The sequence below is a fragment of the Lepisosteus oculatus genome, chromosome 23 (assembly GCF_040954835.1).
Source record: "Lepisosteus oculatus isolate fLepOcu1 chromosome 23, fLepOcu1.hap2, whole genome shotgun sequence".
NCBI classification, from domain to species: Eukaryota; Metazoa; Chordata; class Actinopteri; order Semionotiformes; family Lepisosteidae; genus Lepisosteus; species Lepisosteus oculatus.
The window spans coordinates 8537670-8563472 of record NC_090718.1 but is presented as its reverse complement, the minus strand read 5'-3'; the positions used below and the strand labels follow the sequence as shown (position 1 = coordinate 8563472).

General features: G+C 38.2%; 1 protein-coding gene across 4 annotated transcripts in view; it reads left to right on the top strand.

Moving 5' to 3' along the window:
- The window catches only part of cadm1a (cell adhesion molecule 1a), a 317702-nt gene extending 294160 nt beyond the window's left edge, over window positions 1-23542 (top strand). For all 4 annotated transcript variants that reach the window (XM_069182597.1, XM_069182600.1, XM_069182599.1 and 1 more), the window contains 2 exons: window positions 16507-16635; window positions 19705-23542. In XM_069182597.1, the coding sequence (XP_069038698.1) occupies window positions 16507-16635; window positions 19705-19823 (248 nt within the window). In that variant the 3' untranslated portion in view covers window positions 19824-23542. The remainder of the gene's footprint in view (window positions 1-16506; window positions 16636-19704) is intronic.
- The last annotated feature ends 2261 nt before the right edge of the window (window positions 23543-25803 follow it).

Sequence of the window (25803 nt, the reverse complement as noted above, 5' to 3'; positions counted from 1 at the left end):
TTTGCAAAACCAGAGCTCTCATGAGTCTCCAGCCTAAAATTGCACAAACAAAAAAAAAAAACCCACCAAACGTCAGAAAAAAAGGGGCAAAATACAGGCTTTGATGTCTGTCAGCCAGATATCAGAACAAGAATGAAACTCTGTAGTGAATTCAATGAGACAGCCTGAGAAACAGGTGTCATTTTTCTTAAAAATGCAGTGTTTTGACATTGAATTCTGGCACTTGTGTGAAATACTGTCACAATGTATTGAGTGATCATGTGAAAAGATGGAATACAGAATTTATTTGAAACATGCAGAGTGCCTCTACTTTTAATTGTACACTGACTTCTTTTGTTCTGGGTACGGGGGACTTGTATTATTTAATACATAATATGTTCGATGTAAAAACGGAGAGCAGATCCCCACAGAGTGGGTAACTCCTGACTAACAGATGATGAGGGAACATCCCCACAAAGTAAATTACTTTCTTCTAAACCAAAAGGCACCTCCCTTAACATCTAAAAAGTGCCCAAAAGTCTTGGTCCGAGGGGAGCTGATTCAAATACTGCGGATCTGATCCCCATTTTAAAAAGGAACTGGCGAAGTCATTCCAGTGGACTCCTCCAGAATCAATAGTGAAAGGGCATGCAAAAACTGAGAACAGGACTCGCTTCTTTACACAAATGGTTGTGGGAGTATGGAACCCTTTGTTGTTGAAGACGATTCCATAGCTTCTTTCCAGAACCAGCTGGATGAGATTCGGGAATCAATTATCTACAAATAACCACATGGGATGGATGGTCTAATTGACTTCCATTCATTTGTATCTGTTGTCATATTTTGCATCTGTTTCACACCCTGTGGAGTTTCATGTCAGGGGAGTCTGGAATAGGAAAAGTAGAATGAAAGTGAACAGGAAGGTCGCAGAAATCTAGGAATACAAATGTATGTTGATACTGTTTGCATACGGTATGTACCTGGTCATCGTGATTAATGATAGTTTCTTCTCTTGTAAACCTAGGATTCATCTGTGTGCTCAATGATTCATGCAAGTGTGCGTTTATTTTGCTTTCATTGATAAAGTGTAAGCCATCATTACGTATGCATTGTAAATGTCTAATATTAAAACTGGACAAATGTGTTGCATGTAAAGGATTTAAGGATTTTTATAAGATTTGTATAAAAATATAAACCGTTAACTTTGTGTAACCATGCATGGCTAAAGCAGGCTAAGTTGGGAAGAATTTTGTTTAGAAAGTGGAAAAACGTTTTTTATCTGACAAAATCCGATACTAAGCATATTTTAAGATTTATAAAAGATTAAATCTAAGATGAAAGTTTTTGCTTGGCAGAATAAGAGGAGCAAGTAGTAAAAGTTGCTTCACCTCCCTTCGTAAATCAGGCTTTTTGTCTAGAATGTGTTATTTGTGAAAGTACTTATTAAAAAGTGTGATTACTAAATCACTACAGTTCTGAAGAGGTGAGAGTGCAGAGTTGGTAATGCTTTTTGCATTGCAAAAATAAAATAATAGTAAATGCTTTTATTCCCAGTGGTCCTGGTATTTTAAAAAATACCTTGTTTTCCCTTTCAGTGCAGCCACATTAGAGTTCTGTATTTGTAAAGTAATTTGAGTGTTAATGAGTTTAACTGAAAACCTTTTACAGGGGCCCCTGAGAACTCACCAGAGGAAATTGAGCACAACCATGTTTGTCTTTTTCCACAGACCGTGCTTCAGTGTAATCACCAAATTATGAAAGCAGTTTGTTATAAAAATTAAATATTTCCTGCATGTGAGAACACTACTTAATTGCAGCCATTAGGAAAAACAATTATTACACGTATAAAAGCAATTAACCTCAGACTGTATGATCTGTACTGCTGTGAAACCGGTCAGTGACGCAGGTTCGTATAACATACGAGTGTCTAGAACACTCATCACTATTCTGTACGCAAAGTCAATAGGCTTAATATTAATGAAATTATTTGAACTTGTAAAAAGCACGAAGAATGGCACTGCATTATGGCGTCATTTTTCTGTTTGTGGGGACTGATTTGTAAACCCTTATATAGTGGTATTGATTACATACTGTTAAATTTGTAAAATTTAGTGCTGACAGGCGGGCATAAGCCAGACTCGTTTCTTTGAGTAATTGCGAATAATATACCCAATATATGAATACAGAACGGCAGTAATTCACAAGTGGATGGGCTATTTAACACTAAAAGAGAGAACCAAGGTTTTGTTTTGTTTTTTCAATGCCAACATCACACCTACGCTTCCCCACATCAAAGCTGAAAGTGGGAGTTAGTAGTGGAACAAGGGAGGATTATGAGCTGTTAAAGGACATGGTCGTAAATTCCTCTTGTCAAGCTGTACTCGCGACTACTACCATGGTGCAAAAGAAACAACACGGCACTAACGTGCATGAACAGGTGGAACCAGAATGTTATGTTGAAAATCAATCTGCTGGCGTCTTAAAATATCGCCTCGTATGCTCTAATTGCATGAGAAGTACAGGAGGTGTAGTAGTATCGCCCATAGTACTAACAATAGCAGTTGTAAGCTATAAAGATGTATGTAATGTTTATAGCTCGTAAAGTTTCAGAAGATTAATAACAGTACTGTGTAGTTTGTTATATCCTATTTTATTCCGTTTGCACATAAAACTTGGTATCTGTTAGTGAAAACAGGTCTTAAGGCTGCGAAGCAAACACTGGCTTACTCAGCTCTTGAGGACAATGACGAATGAGCAAAGGCTGGAGACTGCTAAGGGCATGGTTTCCCAGTGCCAGTCCTGGTCACCCCAGTGTGCTAGTTTCGGCTCCAGCTTGACATTCCAGTTAACATGTGTTAGCTAACAGAGCCCTTAATTGTGCAAATGATACGATTTCTACTTGCCCTTTTCAAGCATTACTCAGCAGAGTTAGAGCGTTAAATAAAGTAAACATTCCTACACAGAAAATTGTACCTTAAATCTTGGGATCAATTAAATTATAAAGAGGGCAGGTAAAATAGTAAAATTAGTAAATTGCATTTCAGCCAAGCTTGGCAAATCCTTGTTTGGAGTTAACAGGATTATTTAGAAAGAAAGGTGGTGCACTGCGCAGGTATAACACCTGAGTATTTTGTTCAGATATTTTGTGCATTTTTAAAGGAGAGTAACGTAAAGAGGATACATTTGAAACTGAAATGTAGTCATAAATCTTAAATGAAACACATGTCAATATGTATGTTGAATCAAAGTGCCCCTCCCAGGCACAGGAAAAGTGAATGAATCCAGCACACTGCATAACAATAAACGAAGGGGAGAGAGAGATCTGTCAGAGCTGTTTACTGAGTAAACACTAATTGAGAGCCTCATGCATCACATGCAATAGCTAAAAGTGTAAAATTTGCTTTAATTGCATTTAGTTAAATACTATTCACAAACAGAATGAAGCATAATGCAAGAGCTGAGGTTTAAATAGACATCGCTAAATAGGTTTAATGGGCTTTTAATTAGATTCACTTGAGGTTTTAATTGGATTCGTTTAAAGCAGAAGGGTGCAGGTACTGTATTGTAGCTACATATCGCACTTCAGTAAGCCATTCAGAAGCTCCATTCATTCGTTTATGAACATCAAGAGCAGTCACCCATAAGAGGAGGCCATCCGGCCAGTCAAGCCATTTTGTTTTCAGAAACGACTTAATCCGAGCATCACATCTAGCCATTTCTTGAAGGAAGGGGAGGTGAATATTTAAAATCCAGATATAACTTTTATTGGGGGCTCCTATTATTGAGTGACGATAAGGGGAACCACGTTTACTGTAGACAGCAGTTTAAAGGTTCTGGTTGGTATCTGCTGAATCATCCACAAATAGAAAATGTATAAACCATTTATAAGTTTACCTAGTTGAGGATCTGAATCTTTTAAGATCCTTGAGCACTATGCTTAAATGCGTGATCAATACCAGCTCATTTCAGGTTTATTTTCATACAAGGTTAGTTACACTTAGTTATGGTTTTACCTCTGAAGGTCTGATTTCATTTCATTCTTGGGTATGAAAAGTAGTTTTATCTTGGGAAGGATGAGAGTCCTAAACAAGTACACTCGCACCTGCAGTCCCAGAGTACGGTACTTTGAATAAAAATAGTTGACTTCTTGCTTCAACCGCATTTCACCTCCATACCCTTAAAAAATCACAGACCAGCGGTTTTCTTGGATACTTGATACCACTGTAAGAGACATTGGAATCAGGGAGGATCTTCAACCTCTGCCCTTTATAACAGTGATCGTGTCAGGATATTATTCAAGAAGGGAGCTGTGTCAACATGTGTAACCTTCTTGCACAGCCAAAACGTTGTGTTTCTTTTCTTCTCTTTTAAGCATGGAATAAACCTTTACTTGTTCCACGTCAAGATGCTGCAGACTAAGGAGAGAAAAGACTCAGTTGGTGCTGCATAGTGTTCTCTCCAGTGAAACAGCAGTGTTCTGTTATAGGCCTACTCGTGACTCTGTTTAATTAGGACTAATCATTAAGAATTAAAGCTGAAAACGTCCATTCTTCCTTCTTGGTACCATTGGGACACCGCATGGGAAGAATATTCCAGTAGCAAAGGCCATGTCCAAATCATTTAGCTGCTGTGACACACACACAGCCCGACATACTTCATGCAACTTTAAAGATACATATCCAGAAGTCGGTTAGGGTCTCATGATCTTTAAATAGGTGGATTCAAAGAAAACAAAGGCAGGAAAAAAAAACCTTGGGTACTTTAAGGTAGACAAAATGCGTTCTTTATTTACTGTGCAAAGAAAATCCCAAACAAAACCTCAGCTCCTCTGTGAGCTTCTAACTAGACTTGTTGGAAGTCACTCTCTGTTTATTAGCTGGGAAGGTTATTAGCTGCTCACCAACACCAAAACAACAAGTCTCTCTCTGAGACTAAAGTTTCTCAGAAAAAAAAACTCTTCCAGATAAACTGAAGCTTCACTCTCTCACTCTTTAACAGTCACTTCTTTCTCTGCTCCCTTCTCCTCTGGTGCAGTTGTCTTCCACTTATGGGTCAGGTCAGACTGAGGTCATTCCCCATGACCTTCTGGTTCAATAAAAACTAGTCTAGTCTCTTACCATTGTTTAGAATCAAATGTGTATGTAAAATGCACAAAATGCGAACAAAAGGGATCTTCAGGGTCATACAACCTTGAGCTTGGGTGTTTACATAGTAACCAAGTCCTTTGTCTTCTCCTAGGATTGAAGGGAGCTAAGTCACTTTTCTTAGGTATGTAACTAAGTCCCATTACTCCTACAAATGGGCAGAGTTACCTTACCTCTGTCAGTTCTCAGCAGTTCTCCATTTTTTTCTTTCTTTTTCAGGAGGTTTCTCTCCCATTTGGGAGCCAAGAGATTTGTCCGTCTCTCAAGGAGAGATTCTCAAATCATTAATGAAATCATTTCTTCCCCTCCGCAGACTGCTGTTCCCAGAGTTAATACTCCTCGATTATGGTACTAGTCTTGGTACTGTTCCCCTCCAGGATTGTGGCACAGTCTTCCTTGAGTAAGACAGCTTCTCCAGCCCTGGTTTGCCATGGCCCACTGCTCTCTTTATCTGCTCTTTGACCTCCAACACGGCTATGTCCACCACTGGGAGGAAAGTCTCTCCCCTGGTTAGGAGGGAATGTTGCCTCGTTGGTTCACTGGACCAGGAGGTTATACAGCTGTTGACCTTGCAGGATACATGCTTGCTGTCCACCTCTTTTGCACAGTGGGATTTCTGCAGTCTCTGTAGTGCATTCTCTCACTTCCTAGGTTGGCCTTCTACAGTATATCCTAAGAAGCACACGCACTCCATCTCAAACTAACTCATATTTCAGATGCATCATTCCTTTTATATATTTGCATGTGGAATTTCCATTATTACATTTGAATGTGTTGCCTCTAGCAGCCAAGGTCGGCATTGCATGTTTGTCCCAGCTAATTAACCACAATAAATACAGTTGTGTGTATTTTATGACATTTAAGATTATACTATTTCGATTCACGTAGTGATTGAGACAGTAATACTCTGCCAGCCACAAATTCAAATACCTAATATGTGGCTAACCACCTTCTTCATAATATCAAAATACTGAAGGTAAATGAAAGTAGGAACAGTCAAATACAATTTAATTACCCACAAGAGATGGTAGCAATGAGACAGTATTCGCTTTTAGAACCTGGAATGCAGGCTGCAGTTGTGAGCTGTAAAAAAAAAAACAATCAACGTATCCTGAGGAGAAGTAAACATGTTGCCAGCTGGCTTACTTAACTAGTTACAGTGTAGCCAGGGACCAGATTATTCAGAGAGGGAACTGAGTTTCCTGAGGTTTCAAAATTCAACAAAAAAGTAGAGAACATCCTTTGCCAGAGAGTGGCAATTAGTTTGAAATTAATAAGTTTGAAATAATTTGAAATAAGTCACTTTGTAAAGAAGTCATAGCCCCCTAAAAAATAAATATTAAAGACTTGTGTTCTACTGACAAGTTGCCAGACTACTCTGTTCTCAGACAGACTACAAGATAATCAATTTAGCATCACATATTAGCAACGTTATATGTAAGATGAACCACAAAATTAATCTGAACACTAGCTTTTAAGCTAAGATCAGAGGCCAGTACACACCTGAGACCCCCCAAAGTGCAACACTTCGCTTTAACGCTGCCTCAAGCGGTTTTGAAGGAATTCTTCTGAGATCAGTTGCTGTGTTCTAGTCTCAGGCTCTTGTTGAAACTCCACTTGCCCCAAGTTAGGTGTGTGAAAGCACTCTGATCTATCAGCAACCTGCTGTGAGGCAGAAACAGGAAGAAGATAAAGGCAAGGTCAGGCTCTTTGGTGGGTGAACTTGCCTTGCCTTAAAAACATGTTTTCTCACTTTGTTGAAGTTTCTCAAAGAAACAGAGCAGAGGAGAATGTGTTACAGTAGGTGACTGTCAACAGAGAAGATGGGGCTTTACACAGAAAAGGTTTTTACCTCAGGTTTTTTAGCACAGTTCTGGTTCCACTTCAAACATACTTGAAAGTGGTGACTTTGAAAAGGAGCTGAAATATAATAACCCATATATGAGATATGCTGTCCCACCCTAGATATTTTTTTACTCATTATTATTGTCCGAAATCCCGTTTTTTTATTTTCATGCAGCTCTGATAAGCAAATGTGACGAAACCAGCTTTGTCGCTGGTACAGTATATACTCTTTAATTATTTGTTTCCAGTTTCATAAAGATGAATGTAACTGTTGGCCTTTCTACTTGTTCACGTCATTGTTAAGTGCTAGTATTGGCCCAAGTTTTTGGAACAGGACTGTTGTCTTTGTTCTGCAAGACCAAAAATTAAACACAGTGTGCTCTTCTGGAACTTTTTATGGTACCACATACACACACACACATACATATCTTTGGATATTTAAAATCCTCATGCTCACCTATAAGGCTGCTGCATGGCTTGGCACCTCAGTACCTGTTTGAACTGTTATCGTCCTACTGCCCACCTCGCAACCTTTGCTCTTCTAATTCTGGTCTCCTAACTGTCCCCCAAGCCCGTCTACATTGTATGGGTGACAGGGCCTTCTCCTGTTATGCTTTCAAGCTCTGGAACTCTCTCCCCAAGAATATCAGAGAGTCACCTTCTCTAATCTCCTTCCAGACTCAAAACCTTCTTCTTTAGAAGAGCCTTTACTTAACTGGTTCCTTTCTTCACCCCTCTGCTTTTCTTAGTACCACCACCCATGGTCTCCTCTGTATATTGTAATTGTGTTTTATCTTTTTTTGTTGTTGTCATTCTGTAAAGCGCTTTGAGAAGCCACCTTTAAAGGCTCTATTTAAAATAACATTATTATTATTATTATTATTATTATTATTATTATTATTATTATTATTATTATTACAGATATGACCACCTTCACTTCTGTCCAAGTGTGAAGATCAAATAACCAATTACAAAAACTAGTCCAGCAGACTTTTCCTCTCCTTTCATTACAGATAAGCGAATAACAGGGAGATCAGTGATCTTTGTGCTCAGACGGGTACATTTGAGCTGAGTTCTGTCTTACCTTAATTAGCTGTTGGAATGTGCTTTGAAAGGATTAGTAACACTGAGCAAAAAGGCAAAGAATGCTTTGATATGTGCCATTTTGTAGCAATGCAGGAAATTGCAGTGCAGGAAGTACTCAAAATAGGCTGTTTATTTATTGGGCCACTTTCTATACAATTAAACCTCTGTTGTACTCCTACACTGTGTTTGAAATTGCTGCACTGGTCTCACTAATGGATGTGGTAGTGGGGGCATTAAAAATTAGACGGCAGACCCTTTTGGATATCACATCAGCCATACTAATTTACATGAAAATTAAGTACTGGCAGAGTTATGCAGTGGCATATACTGCATGTATATTATTCAGTGACTGCTGCAGGGTGTAGGTTTGCGTTTGAGAAGAAAACCTTTGCTAAAAGAACCCATTGCTTGACTTGACTGAATTGAAATTAATCTTTTCATGACATAGAAAGCTTTTTTTTTAATGTTACAGCTGACATACAGATATATAATCTGAATCTAAACCTGTCTAGTATTAGACATGGTTTTTATTGAATGTCCTATTTCAAAGGTAATTGACAGATGAACTTTTGCAATTCATTTCGCTACCTGCAGTAGTTAATAAAACACAGCTGGTCTCTTTAGAATCCAGTATCTAATTGGTTCTCACTAAATTATTACCTTTCAAATGCAGCCTTTTTATTTGATTAGTTTTTTTTTCTCACAGCAATTCTCATCTCATGTTGAGGATGACATGCCTGTTTTAGAAACTTACCTTTAACATCTTTGTTATTTTTGCTCTTCTGATAATGCTGCCATGAACTAAACTCTGATTTTACATTAAACCACAATAAGAATTTAGGCTTTGCTTCCTTTTCAGTCTGACTCTCTTTGATGAGCTGAAGCATTTCCAGAACAAGCTCCTTATAATACATCCCCACTAGATATTCTATAACTTTGACAACACTCTCTCTTTAAACTGTTGCAGGATCTTCATCTTGACTTCCAAAGCTAGTAGACTTAAGCAAAGAGCTAAAACATTTTATTCGCTGTAGGCAGGTTATGACTGAGTCGCATGGTTTATAATTGCATTGTGCTTGAATCAGTCAAGAATGACAGGCTTAACAGCTACCTCTGTTGCAGTTTGGAAGCATGGTGCTGTCTGTAAGGTTCTTTCTTCCCTGTGACAAGTTGCCTCAGACAACACCATGTTTATTCTGCTCGGCTTGAATTCAGGAAGAAAGTACCTTCTTTACTTATAACAGCTTGCAAAAACATAGCTGTTCATTCGTACACACATACTCCATATTCTGTATGAACTGTTGTGAAGGAAAAATGTTTTTTGCATTGCTTGTAATTTTGTTATTCAAGTTCATTATCACCCATTTCTTACCAGAAAGGAAAGATACAGTAGAAAGCATGGAGAAGTGATGTAATAGAATTAAAAATGGAAGAAACCTGTACAAAAACTTTAACAGCTTTGCAGTTAGAAACAGATGTTATATAATTATTGTAATAATAAAGATAAATTATTTATATATGTACACATATGCAGAGGAAACTTTACTATGATTAATTTATCATTGATGGTTTTTAGTGATGGTTTCCTATGGCTTTCATATTCCTGATTTTGAGGAAACAGGACATCATCCACGGTACAGTTTACCTGTTTTGAGAAAAGATTAGGTATTTCAGTAAAAACTGGTAACTGTACAATCGTACTTTTACGTACTTTTGGTGGCAACAGGATCTTAAAGCGGTTGATAAACAATGATTTTAAACTCTGTGCTTGATTAGTGTTGAATAATCTTGAAGATGTATAGTTGTGTGCAATGATGTACAGTAGGTACCCCTAGTCAAATTGTATGTTTCAGTGAATCTTGTAGTAAAAAAGAGTGACACAAACTCTCTGTGGTACAAACTTAAACGTCTGACATCTTTCTTCAAATTTAATGCACAATTGGTATGTATTTACAGTTTTGTAGATATTCAAAATAATGAAATGGTGAATATGGCACATGCAAACGTTTGGGCACCCGGTCTGTTTCCAAAAGTCTTTTTTTTTCTTGATTTTGGAATTGTTTCCCACTCTTCCTTTTATAGCTCAAAAATATTCTTAGCCCTTCTTGTGTGCACTGCATGTTTGAGATCTCCCCACAGACTTTTAAGAATATGCAAGTCTGGGGACTGTGAAGGCTGTTCCAAAACCTTAGTCTTTGGTTCCTGTAAGTACTTCATGGTAGGTTTTGAGGTATGTTTTAGATACTTGCCTAAACTAAATATCCAATCACTTTTCAATCAAGTTTCTTCACAGACCCTGGGACATTAGCTTCTACGATTTGTTGATATTTTGTTGAATCCATTCTTCCTTCCACAGGCACAATATTTCCTGGCTGCCACACAACCTCATAGCATAATAGATACACCCCCATGCTTATCGGTTAGCAGCGTGTTCTTTTCTTCAAATGTTTTTCTCCAAATGTGTCGTCTGTGGTTGTGGCCAAAAAGTTCACATTTCATTTCATCGGTCCATAGCACTTTGTTTCAAAAAGTCTGCTGCTTATCAAGGTTTTGTTTTTCATACTTAAGATGTTAACTTTTGTGATAACGTCATAGGAAGGTTTTTCCTTCCGACAACTCTCGGATCATGCAGATCATTTTTCCGTTAGCAGCGCTGTGTGTGGACCTATGGACAACTACTCCAATTTCTGCTTAACTTTCCTACAGGTCATTTACAGGGATCTTTAGGTTCTGCTTCGCATATCTGACCAGTTTTTTTATCAGATTTTTCTGGGTCTTTCAGATATTGGCTTGGCTCCAGCAGATCCCTTTAACTTCCATTTCAAAATGAAGTTTCTGACAGTTGAAATTGCAAGCAGAAAGCCTTTAGAGACCTTTTTATAGCCTTTCCCTGCTTTTTAAGAGTGAATTATCTTTATTTTCAAATCCTCAGACAGGTGGTTATAGGAACCCATGGTTGTTGAAAGTAGGCAGAACAACAGGCACAATCTGAGGGGTCAGAAGGGTCTGTTTAACCCTGGAAGTTTCTTCACCTGACTTAATTTAAGGCCTAATGAGTCAATCAAGTTTTGGGGCCTTTGAAAATCACAAATTGAAGAAAGCAGTAATGAGTGAAGTTTTGCACATGCCACGTTCATTTTTTAAATTATTTTCAATCTGTTAAAATCAGCACATAAATTGTGCATTATAGTTTGCAGAAAGATGTTAGGTTTAACTTTGTACCATTCAGAAGCTATCGATGAACTTTAGAGCATTTCATTCAATCACACTGCTCTTGTGTTTTTTTTCTCATGTGAAGGTGGATTTTTTACAGAACTTTTTTACAGAATTTTTTTTTGCATTCAGTACATTTTTATGGCATTCCAGCGTAGGAAATATTAGTTTACACTATAAAATATTACTGTGTAGAACAGAGCATGAATAAATGGACATTCAGAGCACTTGCTTTATTGTCTGCTGTAGCAAAATTTCTTAATAGTTTTAAGAACTTAAGAAGACCTGCAGCCCATCTTGCTCACTGGGTTACTGGAAGTTTAATGATCTGAAAAAGCCATCAAGACATTTATCTGAAGATGTTTCAGTGAGTGAGCTTTCAGAAAGCCGCTCTGTGTTTACTTTATACAGTACTCACTCCCACCACTCCTCTTGTTTTAAATAAAGCTTAATTTGGAAAAACCTACATTTGATCGCAGTGGTGAAGACTGTAGTTTTATCCGATGGTGTCAGTCATTTTTGAAAGGAGGTTTGCATTCAATGAGTGTCAGTTAATTTTTATTACAGTGCTGTCCCGCTGTTTATTTTTCTCTGATGTGGATGTATTCAGCTCCGCATTATTGTGATCTGTACTAAACCAATGATCCAATCTCGAAACCTTCTACCGTTAGCAACAATGAAGTGAAATTCTAGTGAAATTAGCATTTCCCAGATGCGTGCTTACTTTTTCTATATAAATTGTACATTTGTCTGAAGACGAGGTATTTCAATTCCTCAGTCTCGGTTTAATAGATTGCCGTGATTTCTGAATCTGGCAGCTTCCGAGTGGTCGCTTCATAAAAAAAACAAGGTGGGAAATAACATCTAATTAGGCTAACAAAGCATGAAGCCAACTTAAAAATAAAAGCCCTGGGCACCCTAGGATCTGTACATACTGGTGACAAGACACCTTATCTCCAAGCACTTGGTGCACACCTTCTGAGTAACCTTGTCAGGCATAATGATTTCTCCTGCTAGTAAGCAGACAGGTGGAAGAATTGAAGTGAAATGTTAATTTATAGGTAGGTGTTCCTTGTGAGGTGTGAAAACTTCACGGATTGTCGTTAACACTGAAGGTGAGAGAAGTAGAAACCAGTGACCACTGACTAGCCCCCTGCTCAGCTGTCAGCACATTTGCAGTAGTATATTGTGAAACTCTAGTCAATAATAAGCGCAGTAGCCAAGTGGAAGGTCTATAGACTCACTTTTGTACTCTCATAGCAGTGTATAGGTTTTTCTATGTCTACTTCTTTATTTTGCTAATATTTACCAATTCTCTTCTGTATTTAAACAGCTTCACAGCTTCTATTATAAAGAATTAACTTTATTTTATATGCCGCCTTTAAAGATGGCTTCTCAAAGCACTTTACAGAATGACAAAAGCACAGAATTGTGAGAATTGCACCCTCCTCAATTAGTTGCAAAGCCAGCAACTAGCCTTCTAACTCACAAGACCCTGGCAGCATATTACTCCTCCTCTCGAATCTCTTCATTGGTGGCCTGTAAAGATCTTGACTGATTTATAAGCCTGTGAATAATTTGGCTCCATCATACGCTTCTGAAGTCCTTGGTGTTTCCAGTCCCTCCTGCAGGTTCTGTTCTGTTGAAGCTGCTCCTTCTCTCAAGTCGCGGGACTTTATGTGTGCATGTGTGTGCATGTGTGTTTTAGACAATTGAGTACTTTTATTTTGTCGTGCTGGGTTGTACATTATTGTGAACGTGCTGAATCTTGCTGTTTTAAGACTCGCTCTCCTTTCCTGCTTCCAAGTGAAAACTGAGATATTCTGCGTTTGATGCTGGCACTGGCTGTGATAAATGGAAACTTGCACTGGAGGAGGACAGCAGCCGACATTCTTATCTGTGTTAATTAGCGCTAAGTATGTGTAAAAGTTTGAGCAGGGAGCTGCATTAGCATGCGTAGGCTGCAAAGGAACGGGTAATGATTTATTCCCTGCTGAAGTGCAAAGAAACACAACTTTTCAGCTGTGGAGCCTTCTTTAGGTGCGAGGCAGAGAGGGACAGTAGCAGATAAATAAAGCACAGGAGAACAGAAGACAGGCAGCAGGGGCAGGGAGCTGTGGAGAAATGGGCATGAAGCAGATGAAATTGAGTGTCCAAACTCAGGGAGAACAGGAGGAGAGAGGTGTGAGATCATCTGCCATTGTCCCTCTCTGCCTCACACCTGAAGAAGGCTCCACAGCCGAAACATTGTGTTTCATTTATTTTCCTTCCGGCGTGGCATAAGCCCTGCCCTGTTCCATCAGGTATGTATAGTCAGATCAAGTGAGTTTGGAAGCTTTTAGCAGACTGATTCAAGACTTCGCAGGACTGAATCCGGCAGCAGGACTTCACTGCCGGATTCAGTACTGCCAGTCGCGAGACATTATGCCGAAACAGGGAAATCTTTGACATCCTCATTGGCCGCTGTTTATTTCACGTCGTGGCCTGTTGCTGCTTCTTGAAGCCAGCGTAAACCATTCCCCATTAACATCTTAATAGGAAACTGTGTTAAAGCACGTCTTTACCTCTACTCCGACAAGAGCGAATTAGGTGTCAGAAGGATTTCTGGCGACTTTAATTGAATCTGCCCCCATGGAAAGAAAATCTAAAGGCAAAATAACCTATTAGGATTATCAAGTAATGTTTCGTTGTGTCTGGCAGGTAGCACTGTAGTATTATTCCCTGGGTCTTGCTTCAAAGCTATTTATGAGGAGAGACAGGTGAATTGTGTATGCCCATTCCTTTCTATCAAGCTGTGTGCTTTCTCGCCTTTGTTATTCTTAATAAGTCGTGGCCCGACGTTTTTCTTTTTAACTCCCACAGGAAATTCATTGCTCTCCGTTTTAGCACAGAGATGAGCGCAGGAGATTGCGAGCTGTAAATGGAAAATCTGAAGGACCCTGTGCGACCGGATTACAAAAGCTCGGCTGTTTCTCTTTGCCATTTTCCCCAGTGCTTCCGTCTCAATTTTAATTTTATTGGGAGAACATTTTGTGTTGCTTTCAAATGAAAAGTCATTACCTGTCCCCCTACCCCCAACGACTGCTCTCCCTCCCCCATCTTCCACCCAGTACACTTAATTTCAGAGCCAAATTAAAGATATTGATAGAAAATGTAGCTCCTATTTTTATGCAGCAAAGCAGGCTCTCTGGTTTCAGCTCCACAAACCACCATTAACTTTGGCTGACATGGATCCGTACACTTGATCAATACACTTCAAATATTATTAGGGTTGGGAGCTTCAAAGACCTGCCCTGTTCTTAAGCAAGATAGTTATAAATCTTTCTTAAAAATTGACTGAGATTCGCACTTTTAGTCTTGCGGGCAAAATGTATTTCTTTCGCTTTGACTGGAGACAGCGCAGGAGGGCAGATTTATTTGTTGAGCTGTGCTTGCACAGTAAGATTGAAGTTGAGATCCTTCAAATATCACTTCACAAATCATGTACAAGTTGGAATATTTTACTGTTTCGGGTGCTGCTCTGTTTAAATTTTGAGGTATGCCTAGTATATCACTTTAATGGAACTGTCAGTGAACATTTTACAAAACCCTTTCTCTTTTTTTAACTTTCCTAACAATGTAAGATGCTAGTGCACATAACACCGATGGCGAGAGGTTTATAAAACAGCCCCAATTGGAATATGAAGACAGGTGACCCCTGAGTTCCCCAGATCTCCTAGCCTTTTAATACAATTTATTTCAACCACAAACTTGAGAGCAAAAAAGTAAGTCATGTAAGCCCAAGGAAGTTTGCAAATGAAAGACAAAGCAAAGAGGGTGAAATTACAGAGGGGAAGGGATTAATTAAGTACAGTAATTAAGCAAAATAGTTCAAAGACTCAGTACAGTGGACTGGACCACAGTTTGAATGAAAAGAAAAAAAACTTTTACATTGCCATAAATTAACATTTACATTTTAGAAACAGCAGAAATCCTGATTGATAAGGAACATTGATTTAATTTTCTTTAAAAGACATGTTGTGTTCAGCTACATCTACAGACAGCATGGAGGAACTGAAATGCAGTGGTGTGTGCTGACAAGGCAAATTCTTACATCAGCAATGACATTTGTCTAATCTTTGTAAGTCATTCTATTTTTAAATAGTCATTTATCTCCAACATGGCATTTCTGTTCCTGTTTCAGATGCCCATCAAGTTTCTTTTACTTTCAATATTTGTCTTGAAAGGTCAAGAATATTCTCTGCATTCATGAGACGAGCAATTATTCAGGCTTTGCTGAGAATATGTACACCTGTCTTCGTACGTGCGTTTATGTGAAATGAGGGTATCAGGTGTAATCCACTGTGCTTGGGTGTGAATAAAAGATCAGATTGCTGAATGCTGCTTTAAATCCTGTTTTACAAAACATGTCGACAGGAGTCCTATGGACTGTAAGGTGTTACAAAACAGAAAATGACCAGGGGCATTAACTGCTGTTCCGTTGACAAATACTTGCATTGTTTCAGTCAAATCCGCAAAAACAATGTGTAATGTGTTAAGAGGCAGTTCAGTTCATACACGAGGGGCTCTATAAAGCAGTACATTTCTACAGCTGTGAAATCATATTTTCCTTTATGAGCCCAGCAGGAACTGTGGAGAGGTTTTGCTTGTATTTGCCATTATTCTAACAGGTACCATATAGAATATGTTCTACTGGGACTGGCCTGCTTTTTCTTGTACAATAAAAGCCTTAATACCACTTAGAAACCAGAAATATGTACCTTCACATAGCTCTGCCCAAAGTCTAAGGATCATATTTACAGTAGTATAATATATTTCATCATTCAACATTATTTATTATGACTACTTACCCTGTTTTGGAGCAAAATAATTTTGAAAACATTAATGTCCAATCTATCATTCTGTGAGTTTAAAATGCTTTAATATGCTCCTGTTTCAAAAATATTTTGGTTATTCTGGTTGCATAGATGGCCTGTTTTTTTCATTTACAGTAGGTTATTTTGGGAGATTTGTACCCAATCATTTTTCAAACTCCATTGTGTAAATGGGGTTCTATCAACGAAAACGAGAGTGTAGCCAAGTCCTCCGCTTTGGCTGACTATGTATAAATCTGAAAATATTGAAGTCCGTTAAATAAATACTGTGATGCATTATTATCTACTGCCATTGGCTGTGTTCTTCAGCGCATGTTGAACTGTTTAAATAGCTAGCTAACGATGAGATTTCATTGTGATTGCAGATTCAAGAGCAGGTGAAGGAGTGCCCAGAACAGTTGACCATGCTGTCATAGGAGGAGTTGTAGCTGTTGTTGTTTTCGCTATGCTGTGCCTGCTCATCATTCTGGGACGATACTTCGCAAGACACAAAGGTAAGTGTTGCATTGCTTCAGCATGCTGTGTGACATTCACAGACTGGATATGTCAAGTCTGATTACTAGACATACATTTAGTTGTCTCAACAGTCGGTCACCTAATCCAAGTAATACTTAAATTACCAAAAGAAGAAAGTTATGTGGGGTCTTTTCAAGTCAACTACTTCTGGTAATGATGTCCTAGATCAGGACCAAGCAGTCTTTATTTTATTGCTATCATGACTATGGACTAACCCTCAACAGAAAGAGAATATTGTTTTATGCAAGCACCAGAGGATTTTATCTGTAAAAACAATTGACAGTGTTTCAAAATGTTATTAATGTCATAGTTATGCATCAAGTAAAAATATACACAAGAGACAGCTTGCTGTGTACATCACAGTATTGTCTTATTTGAGATACAGAGCCAGGAGCAAAATTGTCAAGCAAATTCATTGCCTCATATTAAAATAGATCGATCTAATGTATGTTTTACACTTGAATCTCACCCAGCCAAAGTCTATCATTTTAACATTACTATAATTCTCTGCCACTCATTTTGACATCAAATATCTAAAAGTTATGATGTTAATACATTTTTTTAATTCATTGGTTACTTACAATGGTTTGTGTTTATAGCCACATTTGAGTTAAGTACATTATGTTTCTGTTGAGATTTGATGAGGCAAAACATTTTTGCCTGGATTTTAAGAACATGCAACTAGCACTGTTATTCATTATGTTTTTTTTTCAGTAAGAATTTTTTTTTGAAGGAACTTTTTCATTTTCATAAGCCTGTAACCTGAGCCATCATCAATCTTGCAGTTAATGTCTTTGAAATCCTCTCACTACTCATGGACACCAAATTCCATATTTTTTCTTTATATTACCGGGGATATTGCCTCCATTACCAGAGTGATGATTGATTTTACTAAGAATGTCATGGCCATGGACATCGAAAACTGAAAAAAAAAATGTTCAAGGAAATGAAAGTTAATTAAAGTTATTTAATATTTATTTATTATTTATTTAATTTAATATTAAGTTAGTTAAAGTTATGCTTTACGTACAATGATGAGAAAAAGAAAGTAAACCCTCTTAAGATTCTATGGTTTTACGTATTAAAAAATATCTTACATTCACCTAGTCCTCACCAAGTCCTAACAGTAGGTAAACCCAACACATGTGACAAATAACATAAATAAAGTTTACTTCATCATCATTTATTAAACAAAACAATTGGTAACATTCAGATGCATTGTGTGAAAAAGTAAGTGCACCCTTACTGCTTCTATATCAGTTAAGGAGGTAATCACAATTAGGTGTATTAAAACATGCACATTATAAGCTGATCATCAAAAAGTGCTTTTGTCGTAGGAGAGAACCCTTTCTCTCCAAAAATAACTTTACTGCATGGCTTAAATTTGCACCTGAATGAGCCACAAGACTCCTGGAACGATGTCCTCTGGACCAGACCGATGAGATGAAAGTGGAGTTGTTTGGCCATAATGCAAAACGTCATGTTTGGCGAAAACCAAACACCGCAAAATGACCACAAGACCTTCGAACCAACTGTCAAGCTCCTGCTGGTGTCCAACAGGAAAGGCTTAGCCAAAAGTGGATCATGCAACAGGACAGTAATCCAAAACACACTAGTGAATTGAAGACTGAATGGCTAAAATAGAAAACGGTCAGAATTTTGGAAGTCAAAGTCAGATCTCAACCCCATTGAGATGATGTGGTGGGTCCTAAAGAGAGCCATGCATAAACAAATAATCTCAAGCATCACTGAGCTGAAGCAGTGTCTGTGAGGAGGAGTCCTCCCAAGCGATGGAAGAAACTGATCGGCTCTCACAGGAAATGTTTACTTCAAGTCATTGCTGATAAAGGGGATTCCCTTTTTTTTCAATTAAGGCTACTGAATATTGGCTGACTTTTTTGTTTAATAAATCACAGAAAAGTAAATTTTGTGTGTTTTCTGTTACATGAGGTCAGATTTATCTTCTGTTCGGACTTGGCAAGGACTAGATGAAGGTCAGACATGTTTTCAGATGGAAAACCATAGACTCATTAGGGGGTGTACTTTCTCTTTCATATCACTGTATGTGGTGTGGTAGAATTAAAAATTGAGTAAATAAAGAGTCTTAAGCCCTATTCAAACTACACAATTTGTAAGCCCTGATTGACAGAATCAATTCTGGATTTGTATATCACCTTTCACAATAGGACCTTTTCACCACAAATGACAATTAGACTGGGTCTGATTTTGGGAAAAATAACTCTGTGATCACCACTTTGTCATAGATCACCACATGACGGCTCTAACTTGTGGAAAAGATGCATGGTTATTATTTTGGTAGAGGCAAAAAAAAACATTAATATCAGAGTAACAAAAGAATTGTGAAGTTCTGCCTGGATAACTTCCAGAACTAAAACTACTGGTTTACATGTCAAAGCAAAGAACATTTTCCTCTGGGTGGTAAAATTGTTATTGTATTATAAATCCTTGATTACTAACATCAAACTAAAGCGATAAGCCTTGATGCTGTGATTCTTTGGTATATTACAGATTACTAGAAAAAGCTTTCCCTTAAGTGTTTGAATGAAAAAGAGTGTTATTGTCCAAATATAAAAAATGAAGTCTGCTGGTTTAATTAGCACATGCATCACACTAGGCTTTTATCAGAAAGCAATTTGAGGCGTTACTCCCATTTATCCCCATTTTGTAACTGTTATCTTGCATTTGACATCAGTCTGTGCTCAAAGCAGCTAACATCATCCTTACGTTTGTCTGTCCATCTGCTATTATCAAAATCCGCATTTGTTTTATTGTTTTCAAGTGGAAGCTAGCTGAGTGCCCTTTTCCTGGACCCAAAAATAGCCGCTTAGGCCTTCTTTTTCTTTATTCAGTCAAAGTTTGTTTGGTACTTCCAATCTGGTTCCTTACAAGCAAATGCAGCTGAAAGCAATCTGGACGCAAAACTGAAGGGAAACCGTCGTCTCGGGTAGCGAAGCCGAATGTTTTTCGCGATGCTCTTGAGAGTTCCTGGCACCGAGACCGTGTCGCTTTTGCCTTGTTTCACAAAGGCACCTACTTCACGCACGAAGCCAAAGGAGCAGACGACGCCGCCGACGCCGACACCGCTATCATCAACGCAGAGGGTGGCCACAACAACTCCGATGAAAAGAAGGAATATTACATCTAAATCTGCTTGGGTTACGAGGTGTCCGATGCTGGGCACTTGGTTGGTTGGTTTGGGGTGGGGGTGCGCTGGAGTCTGGTTGGGGTTAGGATTGAGGGGGAGAAGCATGGGGTTTCAGGTGGTTTCTGGGCACCCTGTGCATCTCAAGGTGTGGAGTGGAAGACAGCGTGTCTGGAAGTAGGGTTTTTTTGGGGGGTCGGGGTGGGGGGGGGGGGTGGGACTATGGGAAAGGACTTTACCAAGAAATCACTGTAGTGAGCTTCACCATTTGACACCTCAGAAACAGCTGGTAAGGCTTTGATTTAGTTTAGTTCAACCATTTGCAGAAAATTCTGTGCCTTGTTCTATTTTTTTTTATATATATATGTATATATTTTTTTTTGGCTTTCGGTGCCCCCCCCCTCCTCTTCGGCACCTCCCCACCCTGTATCCCCTTGTGGTCGGCTTTCCAAAGGGAGCAAAATTACAGCACGCCTCCGTGACTTCTCATTCTCTCCCCAGACACATTCTCACCAGCACGTTCCAGGTCGTCTCACACTTCCTTTCTTTCCTTTTGACAAAAAATGCGTTGAAGGACGTCCACCACATTTGTTCGGTTGCCACTGGGCCTTTTGTCGTCAGCTCAGGAAATCCTCTCGGTCGAACAGTGCATGTGAACCAGTCCTGTACTCCATTGGCTGAAATCCATGGCACAGCTGAACAAATTCTAAGCTTGGTGTTTTTTGGACCACATTCACTACACATCCCATAAAAATGAAGACAACTGCAGCAGACCTGGTGCCTAAATTTGCTTTGTTTGAGTTTGCTTTCTTCTTGCCAAAGTCTTAATGGCGGACTTCCCATAAATTTGAATTCAACGATGGCCGATTTTTAAGTGAGATCAATGTCCAAAAACTGTGAAATTAGGAACTTGTGCCCTAGCATCATTTTAATATATGGATGGTAACTTTAAGGTCCTTGCACTTTAATATTATGCCAGAAAGTAATTTTATATAATGCTAGAGGGAGTCCAGTTGTTATGCATTATTAACAACCAAGGGTTGCTATGGTTTTTTTTATGCCAGCCTTTATCTTATCCACCATTGTTTGTAAATAATTAACTCTACTGACGAGGCATCATCGGTTTTGGAGACATGCACATTTAATTCAACGGACATAAAACGTTTTATTACCAAAGTAGAGAAATCACTTAGAAAGATCCTTCTATAAGAAGGTACTTGTAATGAAAAGTGTGAATATAAACACACACGGTTAAGTATGTACCAAGGTAGAAGAAAGGAAAATAAGAACTTCATATCCCAGTAGCTTTATAAAAAAAACTTTAGCTTGACTTGCGTGCCCTTTGAAATTGAAATACTGAGTGGGTATTTTTGAGAAGAATGTTTTGAAAGTCACAGGCGATCTGTAATTTTAATTATATTTTTTTTAACAAAATACTACCCGTATAGCTTCCAGGAGAGCCAGATCGTAATGGTGTTCAAAATATTTATTACATAGTTCTATGTTGGTTTTTTTTTCTAAAATCATTTGCTACTGAAAAGCTCAGAATTAACAAATGCTGACAAAAAAAAGACACAAGGCCAGGCCGCCTCTTTGAAAAGAGCCCTCAAAAAACCTGTTTGGAGAGAAGGGATTGCGCAGAGTTTTCTGCAACTGACGAGCGCCGGGAGAATGAGAACTTTCTTAACGGTGTGTCTGGAAGCTGCTGACTCTGAAGTTCTCACCTTAGCTTGGCTAAAGGCACCAGAGAGTCACATGTATTCCTGGCACAGACAGTACAGTCCGTGAGCCCGGTGCATTATGGGGGAGGGGGAGGCAGTCTTTTCCTATCCACAAGGAAAAACAAACAAAAAAGAACGAAGTCTGCTCAGAAATGAACAACTGTCCTCTGGGCCGTTCCTAATTGGACTCCACTTACCTTACTCCTACATAAATAAGTGTAGGTGTTGCGTTTGCTTTTACTTTCTTTTCCCCAACTTTTGATTTAATTTCACCTCAGAGGGCCAGGGGGTGGAATTGGCCGGGTGGTCTAAAAAGAAATCAAGTTTTGACCACCTTGAAATATATTCTCTTAATTTCTGAGTGCTAAAGTGGACAGAACATAACATTGCTTGGCGGTTGTTTCTCGTGCCCTAGCCCCCTGCCCCACACACGCACACATGCACACACACACACACGTGCTGTAAACCTCGGTAAGAAAAGGGGTGGGAAAAGAAGGTAAAGGTCTTTCTGTGTGTTTTTTTTCCAAATGGATTCTTTAAAAGAAAAAAAGAGAGAAACAACCACTGCCTTAAAACTTCCGATCATAAACTCTTTCAAAAATGATAATCATTTCAAAAGAGCAGAACGGTTTGTCTTAGTTCATAAAAGGAGGGGGAAGGGAGGGGAGGGGGCACTCGTGTGCTTAGAGTATTTAAAATATAACATGACGCATATTTTGATTTCAGGAACCCTTTGATGGCTTCCTCTCTTCGAGTTTTACTACAAAGCAAAGTGATGTAGAACAGAGACTATAAAGTTACAGTATTTTAAATTAAAATTTGAGATAATGTGACTTGTTATTAATAGTGAGCATTATTTAGCTTGGGTCAAAAGTGTGGCAGCTTCTATATAAACTGGATATTCAGAATTCATCCTCTGCTAACTGGACAGCGTTTGTCATGATTTTAATGTAGGTGAACATTACAAAACCATTGGATTCATCCATTGTTATATAGGCATTACCGACAGGGCAAAGTTATAATTTGTTTTACTGTAACACGTTGAACCAACTTTCAGTGTGTCATGGGGTGGTTTTGTAATTGTAACCACCAAAGGGGCCTTTTGGGAACAGGATGGATTTTAAAAGTCATTTTAAAAAGAAGAGGAATTCACTCTACTTCCCAAAACAAGTGCAAAAACAACAACAACAGAAAAAGAACACCTCAGTATCGCTTACAAATAAAAAAAGGAATGGAACAGAGCCGAAACTGGAAGATAACATAATTTGATAAACATTTAACATGAGGTGTATACAATTGCTATTGAATTTGAGTTGTTTCATTTTTCTTTTTCTGCCCACTGTAATTCAGGGTACGAATTGTATGGTAGTGCAACAGTGTTACCAATATGATTTTTATCATTTTCTCTTTTCTATTGTTGTTTTCAGCCATGTCTCAGGTTCATGTGTACTGAATGGTGTGTTTTGCATCTCAGGTAGAATGCAAAGTCTAGGCCCCCATATGTTGAAGAAATTGAAAAAATGTGGCAAATTCTGAGATTTAGTTGTACATGTTTTATGTATTTTCTTAAAATACAGTGCACTGTTTTAAATGTGTTAAGTATTACTTTGTATAGACCTAGTTCACTAAGGAAGATTGCTCCATTTCTTTAAAGAACAAACTTGCTGTGCAACAATCAATTATATATACACATGTGTATATATCTTATACACTCACATGCATACAACATGCACACACAAAGTGTGTAATGAAGAACTGATCGAGATTTGGTTTATGAACGTTCCTTATGCCCAGGAGGTTTGGTCTTGCATCACTCAAGCTGTTTTTAGATCAATTATTTTGTCTTTCTGCTGTACTTGGGCAATGTTACTGTGTATTAATGAAAAAAAAATATCCACATGTTCCCATACACATTTTGTATTGGTTCATAAAAAGACATTTTTACAAAAAAATACTGAAGAGTTCTTGTCTTAATAAAAAAAGAGATATTAATGTTCCAAAGTAATTGTGGCATCGTTATTTTTCTCCTTATTTAAGCCTTGTTTTTTGGAATACATTTATCTATTTAGCTCTGGGATAAAGTCAATAAAATCTAGACAAAATGGGTTTGAAAAACCAGTTCTTATGTGTACAAACAATGTGTTTGCGAACGTAGAAGTCTCATTGCTTGTGTGTAGTGGAATTTGGAGCAGACACCTGGGTGGATGGCTTTGTGCTACGAACCCTCTTCTTTCACTGTAGTTTTGCAACACTCTAAACAACTATCCCGTGCAAGCAGGATTCTACATGATTGTATTCATACGTTGTATGAATTCAAAGCATGACTATTAAAAAAGATTAACTGCTGTTTAAGGTACATAAAAAAGTAAGTAAAATACTGGCATGGAATTATGAAAAGCTGCACCTTTGTTAACAGGAAAAGGGGCCATATAGATGCAGTTCCATGTACTAATAACAGAGCTCTGTTTCAACTGTTTCAGGCAGTAAACACCTGTAGAGCTACTGTACCCCTCACACAAACATGCAGAACCTCCCCCTTGGGAGGCAGCAGCTGTGAGGTGACCTCTGGGATACAGCAGAAAAGGGAATTCTTTTCAAACGGTCAGGTTCATTTAGACATTTATTAAGTTAATTAATGACAAGATGAGAAGGAAGCAGAGGTCATGCAAAAGTTCGAGGTCTTGAAAATTCTTTCCCACAAATGTGCTCAGATTTAAATGAGGGCTTCAAAACTGAATGGAGGAACCATAATGTGAGCAAAAATAAACAGCAATAGAACGACACATTCACATACTGAGAGACTAAATTGACCTAAAAAATAAGTATCTCCTGCATTGCCAAAACATTAAAGCATAAAAAAGAAAACTAGAAAATGGAGTTTTCCTAAGCAATCTTTCAGGAGAAAATTGAATCACAGAGTACAAAGTGCACAACCCCACTCTGCAACAGTCCTATATATGACATCAGCTGCATCAGCCATAAACAATCTTTAAACTGTTAATACCTGTGTACAGACTAAATTTTCAGTGCACATAAAGTCACTTGCCTTTCAGACATCTCCCTATTTTAATTCTGGTCAAACCAAATCTTCATTCCAGTTTTCTGTTCTCCCTGACAGCACACGCAATGAATAGTGTTGCTCAATGGGTTTTCCAGATTGCTGTTTCAAATAAATTGAAATGGAAAGTTCTACAAAAGCAATGTTTAAATTTCATTTAAATTATTACAAGGTCTGTGCTGTGCATTATGATTGCTGGTCCACCTGAAGATGCTGTGAACCACTCGGCACGACATAAAATGCTGCATTCAGCTTTTGGAGGCACTTTTATTCACTCAGATTCCAAGGAATAACCTGGATTTTTGGCCATCTGCAATTTGGATAATGAGGACCTCTGTGATTTCTCAAGAATCTGAAAGAAAACGCTTTCACGTTGTGATGCCACATGGGATGGGTGATAACGGGGCACTCAAAATAGGAGTTTGCAAACCAACAGTGCTTCTTTATTTACAGAGTTAAAATACGCCAATCAGCATAGGGCAGAACAACAAACTAAAAGCCTGGCTGTTAGCTGAGCTCCCGATTGAACTTATGCACACTTCCTTTCTATCAGTTGGATTCATCCATTGTTATATAGGCATTACCGACGGGGCAAAGTTCTCATTTGTTTTTTTACTGAACATGTTGAACCAACTTTCAGTGTGTCATGGGGTGTTTTTTTTAATTGTGACCACCAACAGGATGGATAACAGAATTTGATAAACACTCAACATGAGGTGTATACAATTGTTGTTAAATTTGTTTAGTTTTTCTTTATGCCCACTTTTATCCAGGTTAAGAATTGTATGGTAGTACAACAGTGTTACCAATAACAATTTAATTAAAAATATAAAATCCTGTTCATGGTTTTGGTCATAGAAAAATCAATTAAGCATCTGTAATTTGAAAAGGTGCAAACATTTTTGGTCATTGTCACCCTTCTTCTAGAAAAGTGGTATTCCTTTATCTAGGAGAGTTAAACAGTTGTTCATGCTAAATGCTAAAATTTCAAAACATTTCTAGGTTTAAAGTAAAATTCTTCATACATAACATGAAGCAGTCCAACTATAAATGTGCATTATTTTGTTAAGAAATAAAACTTTAAGCACCAAGCTTATTTTGAAGCACCCAGCTGCATTAATGATGTTGTACAGTCCAGCAGGTTAATAACTTTTTTCAAGAACTGCACATATTTGGGCTTCTGAAGATGGTACCAATTTGATCA